Genomic DNA, 12,180 nt, shown 5'->3' with positions numbered 1-12,180 from the left:
AAACCTTTGATTTTAAAAATACACCCACTGATCAAAAGTGTTATTCACATAGAACAATGAATATTATGTATTTATGATGTTGCTAAAATTTTGTGACGAAAACCGACCTTTTGAGCGCCACTAAAGCAATGATAATACGATGACACGTACGTCATGACTGCTCTTTCATCTGGCAACGCAGTATTCTGCAAGTCTGTTAGGATGCAAGCAAAGAAAAAGCAACAAATAGAACACAAGTTAGTAATATAAAAATTCAAGCAGCCTGCAACTTTTTGATAGAACCTATTGCCTATAATACTTATAAATAAAGATAAGTAAAGCAGTACTTGATAATTGCAAACCCTGGAAACTTAGTAAAACAATGCAAAATCCACATGCAGCAGATTGTTAAAAAAATGGGTGCACACGTGCCAAAAAATATTCAAGAAGATACATTCAGGCAACGGGTGACAAGGATGAAAGCGATGATCGATGGTATTGGATCTAGACCACATAGAAATGCCCAAAATACAATAGCGCGGTGGCAGTGACAGTTTTTTAACTCAGCTGTTTTTTTTTTAGAAAGTATGCTGACCAATGAAGCGACACAGAACACACCTGTGGCAGCTGGCAATACTGACAAGCTTACTTCGTCTTCTTCAACTTCGCGTTTTGAATTTGATTTACCCTGCGATTCAGTAAGCGGCCTCTAGTCACTAATAGTGACTTTTGGTGGTGATATATGGATTTCGAGACTATTTGTAAGCTGTCTCACGTCTCAAGTCTCAAAATAAAGTCACTAATGTGTCAGCTGGAAGGAAAAGATAACTGCTTTATTTAAAAAAAACGCGAAAATGAAGCGAAGAAATATTTGTTCAACAATTTAAATAGGAAATAAACCAAAATGCTTTCATATCATACAAATTCATTGAAACAAATTTATTTTTTGTTTTTAAAACATTAAAATCTAAAGATTATGTAAAAAAAAATAAAACTAACAAAAAAAAAGAAAAAAATAATAATAAATCCTCAAGTCCGAAGATGACCCGGAGCTCTCGACCGGCACCCTAATGCTTTGACCACTCGGCCATTGCGACTCTTTGAGCGGCGCGGGCAAAAGGCATACATACATAAACGCTATCAGTTGACTGTCTGTGTTTGTTTCCACCACACATTTTTGTTGAACTTTTTGTGACTCTCTCCTACAGAATACCCAAATCATTTCAAGTCACAAAAACAGTCACTAATTGCTAGTCTCAAATTTAGTGACTTGAGATGAGACTGAATTACTGAATCCCAGGGTTAGTATATGAAACGAAGACAACTTCTGTATGTCACTGAAGACCATAACACAACAACAATAATGTACAAAAGAATAAATGAATGTCAAATAACGCATTCACTGCCAACGCCCGATTGTGTTTGCTGCGGCAGTCACTGCTAATATTAGCGGTAACAGCTGATTTCTTTCACTACTATTGCGCTATTATATTTATTTTGGGCTAACGAGTCATTGCAAATTTGCTTCAGCTGTGTTCACAAATGCTTACATAGACACACACATATATTGTATATACAATGTCCTTAATTGTAGGAGGTAAATTTTTACATATGATTTCCTAAGCCTCAGATATCACATATAAATTTTAGTCCCGATTGGAGACAGTTAAGGCGTGTCGCACAGGGGGCAAAGTTCAGATTCATTCCTCTATGGAAGCTCAAAAAATTAAAATTATTACTTTTTCATCTAATACCCAAAATCGATACTACTATAGTCGAAGATATCACATATAAATTTTAGTCCCGATTGGAGACAGTTAAGGCGTGTCGCACAGGGGGCAAAGTTCAGATTCATTCCTCTATGGAAGCTCAAAAAATTAAAATTATTACTTTTTCATCTAATACCCAAAATCGATACTACTATAGTCGAAGATATCACATATAAATTTTGGCCCCGATTGAAGTCGGTTAAGGCGTGGCGCACAGGGGTCAAAATTCAGATTACCCTATGAAGACGTCTTAACAGACTCCAATCGGGACCAAAATTTGTATGTGATATCTTCGACTTTAGTAGTATCGATTTTAGGTATTAACTAAAACAAATATTTTTAATTTTTTGAGTCTCCATGGAGCATCTGGCCTTGGACCCCATCGCGACATACCTTAACCGACTCCAATCGGGACCAAAATTTGTATGTGATATCTTCGACTTTAGTAGTATCGATTTTAGGTATTAACTAAAACAAATATTTTTAATTTTTTGAGTCTCCATGGAGCATCTGGCCTTGGACCCCATCGCGACATACCTTAACCGACTCCAATCGGGACCAAAATTTGTATGTGATATCTTCGAATACGGTAGTATCGATTTTGGGTATGAGTTGGCAAAAAACTAATAATTTTAATTTTTTGAGTCTCTATAGAGGAATCTGAACTTTGGCCTCGTGCGCCACGCCTTAACCGACTCCAATCGGGGCCAAAATTTATATGTGATATCTTCGACTATAGTAGTATCGATTTTGGGTATTAGATAAAACAAATATTTTTAATTTTTTGAGTCTCAAAGTCAAAATTTGTATGTGATATCTGTGACCGTGGTATTACCGATTGAAGGGGAGAGACTGAAAGAAATCGCTCATTTAATTTTCAAGGACCACCCTAATATACATACATCTGTATGTATAAATATGTATACGTTCATTGGTGTATTGTACCGTATTCTTAATGCCTGTTTTCTCAAAAACTAGTTTCTGATACAAGAATCTACCTTTGACTTATCTGTTATCTTTAATATTAATGTGAGGTTTACACAAGGCATATCAAACAGGTAGCATTAGAGCAAAAACAACATTTCCGTGCATTTTGTTGTTGCTTCTGGTATCGAAAGTGTCATAAACTGTTCTGAGTTTTTTCTTCTAAATCAAAGCGTGCCATGTGAAATACAAAAAAAAATAAAAAATTTAAATTGGAAAAAATAAAAATTTTTGCAACTTTCTTTCTTAGAAAAGCAATCCTTTGCAAGGCCCAGTAATCAGCGGTTGTGCTGCTGACCTGGGCGAATGTTCCAAAAGCTGCTATTCAATCGCTTGTTTCGTATGGAAAAAGGTTTCACATGCAAATACCCAGTGGGAATTAGGAGCACGTAATAATACCTTATTAGCAACTTACTCTTCACCTGGCAGTCATTACCATTTCCCTGCCGACCGTCCCTTACTTTTACAAAGGCATGGCCGCCTTATGTAAGTTGGAATTTAGAATGTACATTTGGTATCAGACATACTTCTGAGCCGCTTTACAAAGTAAGTTACGTGTAATGCAGAGCAGTCGCTCGGAGTAGTTCGGTGCTTGGAAATAACTTCGGCTGCACGTTATTTTGCAACTGACAACGTAATGTGTCTTCGGAGGTGTTCATTTTGCCCTTTACTAGTAGATGACATTGGCCATGATGACAATTTTGGTACTAAAAACTGAAAGAAAACATGGCTTACCTCGCAAGGTGCTTACCTATTTTCCCAGTGGGTAGATTCCAACAATATACATACATAGAATTTTTGTAAGAATAAATTAAAAATAATTGAAATTTGACCAAATAATTTGAAAAAAAAAAATCAAATCATTTGCTCTACTGATACTACCTGTTCAATGTGCCTTGGGTTTACAGTAAAATTTATTTTTGGTTTCCAAAGTTAGAATTAACATCAGAGATGGCAGTCACATATACAGGTGAAGGCATTGAGTCCCTGCAGTAAAGTTTGGAGACAGTCTGGCAAAGCGCTGGTTCCGAACTACATATTTCAAAACTATCTCTGAACTGGTGCAAAACGGCTGCAGAGCGGGACAATTGAAACTTGCGGTGTAAGTGTACTAATTCTTACTTCTCGTACAATATGAAAGTAGCTCAGCGAGAAGACCTCGGACTCAAGCATCGTTGGTCGCGAGTTCAAATCGTGGTGGAGTCAGTTGTGAGTTTTCAGATTTAATGAATTCAAATTGTTGCGTACAATAATTTTTTTGTTATAAAATATATAACAAACATGGAATCTGTAAAAGAAAAAAAAAACGAACAAAATATCCCAAAATAATCTTAAAAACGTTTTCTGGGCGACAATTGCCACCGCCAATGGCATCGCCGTATAAAAGTAGACAGTTGAAAGCATTGTTTGGGTATTGAGCTAGAACTAGTACTGTCGGCAAAAGGTCTAGCTTTGAGCTAGTCAGATTTTCTGCAGGGATATAAGACCTCTATACATACAATGTATGTCCTAAATAAACAAACTAAATTTTATTGGAGCGGCAAAAAACGCAACACCTTTGTTGGGAAACTTCAATGACGATTCTAAAAAATCTAGTTTATCTATTGTTCTTAAATACGTACCTATGTTAATGGCATGTAGTAGATATACGTTGCTGTTTTTCTTTTTATACCATATCGATATTTAAGCAAATAATTATATTACCTTGCAACCTAAGTGTCTAAAATCATGTTTTTCCTAAAATGTAAATTTTATTTCAGATTACGGTAGAATACCTATCCAGTAGAAATGGGTGTGGCGGTTTTAGGGCTAAAGTAAAGTAACATCCAGATTTTTTCGGATTCCGGCAAAATATATCTTTGTTAACATTTGTTCCGCTAATTTTGCTTAATCGAAGAATATTCTGGCAATGAGCATGCCAATTTTTTTACCAAAGAATGTCTATTCACTTACAATGTTTGTTTCGCAACTTCTTTTTGTAAGATAAGAAAGTTTTATTTTGAAATTATTGCAAATTAATTTTTTCAAAGCTACAGAGTATAAAGAAGGGGGTAACCCGGCCATGTACTTCAAATAGGAGTTTCACACTTTACTACACATTCGCATTTTTTAAATGTTTAAAAACATCAATAGCATTTTCTCAGCGTAAGTAATGTGGAAGGTATAAGCGTTAGAGTAAATGACTATTTTCGAAAATGAACTATGCATGTTTTTGATCAGCGCCGTAAGTTTTCAGTACCATGCGAATTTTTAAAGTTCATTTCCCCACTAATTTGATATACAAAAGATTTTAAAATAAAACCCTTTTTAGGGGTCGGCAACGCGCTCTGTACCAATTTTTTGGTATAGACCATGCAGCTTTTAAAACCTGGGTTAATACATATGTATGTTTTGATATGTTTTCGGACACGTACTCCAAAATCGGCTGCGTTTCAGAGGTCGGCAAATGGTTTTGTTTATGAGCTACACATCCCTAAATCTATATATCTCAAAGAACTATATAATTTACGTAGGTTGTCATTAAAAAAGTTCCTATTAATATATGGTTTTTCCCAAAATATATTTAAATTTGAGAGCTTTTCTCGAGATCCTTCCATATACATAAATCTGTATACATATGTCAATTTTTAAAAACCAAAAAAAGGAACCTTGCTAATTAAAAGCCGTATTCAAATGCAACTAATTAGCCTGAAATCTAGATTTAGTTTTATTAAGAGTTAAATAAGTACACTTGACAAAGAAACCTATAGAATAAAAAGAAATGCATGCAATAGTTGGAGATATTTTCGAACTATGGGAATCAATACCTCACCTATACATATACCAACTCAAGTACATATATGTATGTGTGTAAATACATAAGTACATATGTAAGCACAGGCGAAAGCAAAACGAATAAGAGACACTCCTAGATCCATTTCTTTATGAATAACTGTTGTGTAATTTGCCTTTTGGAAAAGTTAATATTCATAAAATAGATTTTTGTTTCACAAGTTTAATTTTGATTTCACGAATATTATTTAACTTTACTCATTTCTATGCAAGGAGAGTGTATAGTGGCACAAATTTACGAAAATTACGCCACAAAGAAGTAAAGGCTAGTTAAAAAACAAACACAATGCAATTAAAAACTGTGAGCGTAGAGAGCTATTAGCATTTAGCGCGTAGCGTATTATGTAAAATAAAATCTTAGTATTGTCCACAAACTGGGCTAGAGCGCCTTAGTTCTATTTAGATAAAGTTCGATTTGTGTAATAAGGTCGCATTTTCCAAAAAACAAACTGTAAAAGAATAAAATGAATAAGTGTATTGATGTGAAGTTTAGTCACATTGTAATTCGGGACGTAGGTGTATTGTCTTGTGGGTTCGGGTACATGCGTCACATTTCCAACCTGTTGGGCTCCCTGGAAGGCGTGATAGTAACAGGACACGTATGTCATAATAGCGCGTTCATCCGGCTTAGGAGTGTTGATCAAATCTAGCAGATAATTTTTTTAAGGTTGTGGAGAATTTATAAAAAATTAAAACTAATTTAAATTTGGGTTTTATCATATTATATGAGCATTAAAATACTATATACGTACATACATAAATAAATTACTATATGCATACATTCGATTGGGGGTTGTATATATCACGTCTTGTTAGACCTTAGCGGACGTGGTGAATGTTTATGAAAAAATAATTCAGGTCTACAAAAAATCGTTTTAAGAAAAAGGCAAAAACAACATTCATATTTCTAGGGTACAATCAGAAACCGTTTTTTCAGATTGGTTCTTGTTTGCGAATTATTGTAAAATTCAAAAAAAAAAAATGTTTGGTTTCCAAATGTCTAAAAGCTATATCATCACCATTTATTTATGCAAACGAATTCGCAATATTTGATCTCGCATGAATAGGAAAATCATACTTTGATATACTTTTGTCTACGCCTTGGTATCATATAGTCGAATATTCTTTTTTCAAAAATAATACGAAAAAAAATCGAGGTATCCCAATTGCTTCTATAGTGTCATAACTCAAAAAAAGCAAAACTCGAGAAAAACGGCTTTAAAGTTTTGGATTTACATATACTGCCACGGTAAAAATTAAAACATATTTTGTCCTAGTGCGATACGGTTTATCGACACAGCTAGGAAATTTTTCCACAACGTACTCAGTAGCACCAAAGTCAAAAATGCATCAAAATATTTTGCGTATTTTTTGCATCGGCGTGATATACATTTTCAATATAAATAATATGCCATTTCTAAGCGCAGTGTTTTAACAGTTTATTTGGATTCAGTGTTAAGGTTATACCGCTTTTTCGTGTATTATTTATACTGTAAATACACGTAAAATTTTTATACTGATTTTCGGTATATACATATATTACGCCAGTGGTATACAAGTTTTCTTGTTTCCAGAACATTAAATAAACTCCGTTGGTGTAAATAATACACCATAATGGTAAATAATTTACATCATATATACTTTCATGACTGTGAAGAGTAAAAATGATTGATGAAAAATTTACTACTAATCAAATTTATAATTAACTCGGACATAAAATTTACACCGAAGCTTGTTTTTACCTTCTTACCTTTCTTTTATTAGCTCGGGATGTAACTATGTAATATTGATGCGCCTAAAAGATGCAGCGATTTCTATTCTCAAGTTACTCACCTGATGACAGTACGAATGGCAATTATAATAGGGAGGTTTTAGTTTTTTAAACTATAATTTTTTAATCTGCACGACTTGGATAAATCTCAGCATTCCTCTTCATAATATGCAGGCATGTGAGTTCCTAATTTAAAAACGAGGTACATTCTGTCGAGTGAATTTCGGTCCTACCCACTCAAAAAATCGTGCGTCTCAAAATGTATAAGGATTTTAAGATTTTTAAATAAATCTGGAAAAACTTTTATTTTGAAAGCAATGATTTTTTGGCCATTATTAAATTTTTAAGAGATGCGCTGTTTAAAAAACGGTGGAAAATACCCATAAAGTGGCATAGTTGAGCCAATGTACATAATGAAATTAAATTAGTTAAATTATAGCATTTTCTTTTCTCAAAAAAAGTTCTGCCCTTTTATATGGGAACTCTTGCTTTGCATTGCCCTGAAACCTGAGAAAATGTTGCGTTCTTTATATGAGAATGAAACAGAAAATATACTACTCCATCACAATTTATTTAAAGAACTTAATAAAGCTGAATTATTCACTTGGCCTGTAAGTCTTTAACAATTTTAAAGCAAAACACTTATTTCTGATAGGGAAAATAATTGCATTTTTACAAGATTAAATTAAAAATCAACCATGCAACTCTCACGCTCACGTTTATTTGAGGGCAGAAAAGGCAGCACTTTCGCCGGATCAGAGCGCAACCTTCTGAGAAAAGAACACGACGCCTTGTGAAAGGGCTGAGAAAAGAACATGAAAATGTGACAGCGCTAACACAAGGCAGAATAAGTGCAGCCTTTTTTCGAGAAAAGAAAACGCTATTAGTTAAATAAAAGCCATACGGCTTTAATATGGGGGCCCGCCGAGTTTCAGTATTAGTTTACAACCTAGCGTATTAGCATAGCGAGAATACAACAAAATCGCTTCTAACCATCATTTACATAGTATTTCGTGTTTATCGCTGTGCAAGCAAATAAAAAATATACGTTTTGTTAAAACAAAACTTTTTCTCATATTTAAACCCCAAAAAAATAAAAAAAAATGTACATATGTACATATTTATGTACATATATAATAAATTAAACATCTCTTCTACTGCTATTATATACAATACAATATGCTTAGGTTTCGGCATAAATTGTCAAAAGGTTGTAGAAACAAATAAACATATATAAGGGGAGCTGTTACGTAGCAATGTATCACAAGTTTTGTTGCTTTCCAAACAACAAAATGCGTGCTAGATTGCTACGTAGCAACTTTAAATCTAAAATAATACTCATCGTGAACTCCCCGATTATAAAAAATAGTCGTGTAAGATTTTGCTACACTTTAAACACTGGCTACTTTTTAATCGCTAGCGGTTGTGCTGGCGAAGAGGTTTCTTTTGATTGAGCGATTTCTATTGCATCGCGTAACGCTATTACTATAGGTTGTGAACTTTTTTTGAGTTTGGTACAAAAAAAATTTAACAAGCCAAAAGAACGGTGTATTAATTTTGCCCTAGATACAATTCAATTTGAGATTTTGGTATAAAAAATGTTTCTTGTTAAATGAACAAGACGAAGTTTAAAAGGTGTTCGCACGAGGCGATTTTGCGTTAAACTTTGGCATTCAACTCACGCAGGGTGGCGGTATGCAGAATGTTGCGGTGAATATCCCCCGACGGCATCGCTCCGTCCGACGAAATTCGCTCAACGATTTGGTTCTGTTTATACTTTATATGAGTCGTTTTTTTTTGTAAATGGGCATAAGTCATTTCCACCTCTTGTTCTTGAATGGTTGGCTACTTCTAACTGAATGCATCTGTAAATCGCTCTACCGTCATTAACTAATGACGAAACTTCTTACCTTTGGCTGATGAAATCGACGCGTTCACATACGGTTAAATGATCACTGAATTCAAACGGCATAAAATGACTTACGCAACTTTCAAAACAAACGGCTCATATGTAATTTGTAAATATAAGCGAACAAAAACAAATGTTCTAGGGACTTATTAGTATGTTCCAGTCAAAGCAGAATACATATGCAGCAGAACTGTACAATTTCAAAAGCCTTCCCAGGATTTTGGAAGGACCTTGAAATTTGAGGAAATATTCAGTAGTGCGCATCACTCGCCTCGCAGTAAAGTATATGGCTCCATTTTATATATATGTATATGTATTTGTAGAAAATTGTTCGTTAAAAATACTAACGGTGCAACTAAATTTTTTAATATATCTTTGACAAATAATATTCCATTTACGAAATCTTTACTAGATTAAACGCCGGATTTGCAACTAATGGCTAAACTATTTATGTTCTTCTTATTTGTTGAATTTAACACTTTCATATTCGTTTTCATAAATAAAAGTTTCCCATTGTAAAGGAAAATATAGCTTTCAGAATTTTAGCAACCAAACCATTTGTAAAATTAGCAAAAATTCGCGAACCAGAACCAAATTGAAAATGCGAAGAGTATACATATTCGGAATAAACGTCTTAAATATATGTACCATAACAATTTGAGTGCTGTTCTTGCCTTCTCTTGCCTATCGATCAGTGTTATTAATACAAAATTTCAATTCAATTGGATAACGTTAAGGCGTACCATCAAAGCTGGTATATAGAAGTTGTATTCTATATTTTAAGTTTTTTCACCATTGCCTGCCGTTCCTTAATCGGCACAAGGTGATTCCTGTAAATCTATGGTTTCACACTGCACAGTCAACGCTTCTTCGGTCGGATAGGCTTGAAACCTGTTTTCCATTTTTCCTAAAAACAATCTTGGCAAAAAGCTCAATAACCTTGTTGAAATAAATATTACGCCACACTAACAATAACAAAGAAGTAGTTTGGGATCAACCGATCTAAAGCTATACAATAATTCTAATTAATGTATAGAACTAATAATAACAACCACGCTGTCAAGTTGAAATAGCGGCGAGACCGCCGCACTTGAGTGGAAAAGGTTGTACTATAAGGAAATCGATCAGCAACAAGAGTTTACGGGCCGTGCTTAGTTTAGTGGCTAGCGTTTCTGAGTTTTCACATCGATGATTCGAGTTCGATCCCTGCTGAAGTCTAAAGGAAAAAGTGTTAGGAGGAGATGTGGTGATGTGGTGATATCTGAAACAGCAGCTATCACTTCTGCCGCTTAGACTTTGTTGTTTTTCGATTTTTCAGGATTGGAAAATGCTGTAATTTTTTAATTTACCCCTCTATTCTAACAGAGTCACAACACTTAGCTCATCACTGTTGTGATTTCTAGTGCGCCGAGAAATGTGTCACACAAAATTCGATTTTGAGTGCTAGAAAAATACACAAAAATTTAAAAATTTGTATTGTAGCGGCATATTTTTTGCAGCGGCACGCTTTGAGGCGCAGTAGAATTCACAGCAGTTATGAGCTAAAGTTTGTGACTTTGTTAGAATACGGCTGTTAATTTGATTTTACTGAGCTTTGACTTCGGCATGTATGATATTGAAAGCAAAGCAACAGCAATCAAGAAAAAAGTGAATGTTTTGGCTGCCGTTTTGCTATGAAATTATAAAAGCAACCAGACAGTTCTAAAGCAATTTGTGAAAGCACAACGACACCGCGGCAGCAGCAAAGCAGCAGCAATTTGACTATCACCTTGCTGTGAAGCATCAAATTAGCAGAGTATGCATGCACAAATGCACTAGTGGCTTACACTAGGGGTATTCTCGATCTGATGCATACTGTCTAGCACGGTGCACAGATAGCATATATAGCATGATTCGATAATTTTGTTGTTGTTTGATGTGTTCAACAAACAACAAAATTAGCCAATCATGCTATTTATGCTATCTATGCACCATGCTAGACTGTATGCAACGGATCGAGAATACCCCTACTGATAAGCTTTGCATTGGTGCAAGCGTCGACACATATTCATTATACGGTGTTCACATGAGTCGATTTTTCAGGAAATTTTAGAGACGATTAGTTGAATCAAAAGTTGGCTGCACCCCAACTTCATTGGAAGCGGTTAGTTGAAAAGCCGTTCACACCAGGCGATTGTTGCTTTCAACTAAAAGTTGCCTGTAAAATCGCCTCATGTGAACTAGAGCTCTCGATTTTGTCCGCACATTTTCAAACAGCCCGGGTATATGAGCAGCGAGTACTCGCACACTTGTTCAATGCTCATTAATCGAAAATTTTCGAGCATGAGCTCGAGAAATGCGATTTTTTTCGAGTAATTTGAGCAGTGTTTTTTTTATGATATTGACATTTTTGGTAGCAACTTTTTAAATTTTTCAAATTATTGATATATAATGCAAAGATTGTTTCATTGGTATTCAATAATATAATTTATTTAACATGAATTAGAAAGCAGCTGCTGACAAATACAATTTACAAATTTTCTTTTGTTTATGAAATTGTTCAGAAACTCGAAAATTTTGAACAAACATTTGAGCAGTTGAGCAATGAACGAGTTTCGAGCGAGTATCGAGCTACTCGCATTGCTCGATACCCGGGTATCTAGAGCTCTAATGTGAACACCGTATTATATATACATACTGTTACGATTATCCTTGAACCCTCGTCCGGATTTCCCAAATCCTCCGGTTCGTATCGCTGGATTGTTAAATAAATGACATCGATGACCGAATTGTAGTACAATTAACTTACAATAAAATAATACAGTAAAAACACTTTACAATACTTGTTAAAGCAATAACAACGCTTTACTACTTGTTAACACAATTAAACTTATAGCTTGCTTATTCGCAACTCAATTCTCCGCTCACTTTACTTGTAGCTTGCTGACTTGTAACTA

General features: G+C 34.6%; 1 protein-coding gene across 4 annotated transcripts in view; it reads right to left on the bottom strand.

The window, feature by feature from the left end:
- Actn (alpha actinin) overlaps positions 1-12,180 on the bottom strand; it is a 76,616-nt gene that overhangs the window by 21,515 nt on the left and 42,921 nt on the right. For 2 of the 4 annotated variants that reach the window (XM_017612172.1, XM_017612173.1), the window contains exon 5: positions 6,062-6,210. In XM_017612172.1, the coding sequence (XP_017467661.1) occupies positions 6,062-6,210 (149 nt within the window). Of the gene's footprint in view, positions 1-107; positions 194-6,061; positions 6,211-12,180 lie in introns of all 4 variants that reach the window. The other 2 variants (XM_017612175.1, XM_017612174.1) reach the window with 2 other exon arrangements.

The sequence above is a fragment of the Rhagoletis zephyria genome, unplaced genomic scaffold (genome assembly GCF_001687245.7).
Source record: "Rhagoletis zephyria isolate East Lansing unplaced genomic scaffold, Rhagoletis_zephyria_1.1 Rzeph_scaffold_00507, whole genome shotgun sequence".
NCBI classification, from domain to species: Eukaryota; Metazoa; Arthropoda; class Insecta; order Diptera; family Tephritidae; genus Rhagoletis; species Rhagoletis zephyria.
This window is presented reverse-complemented; position numbering and strand designations above follow the sequence as displayed.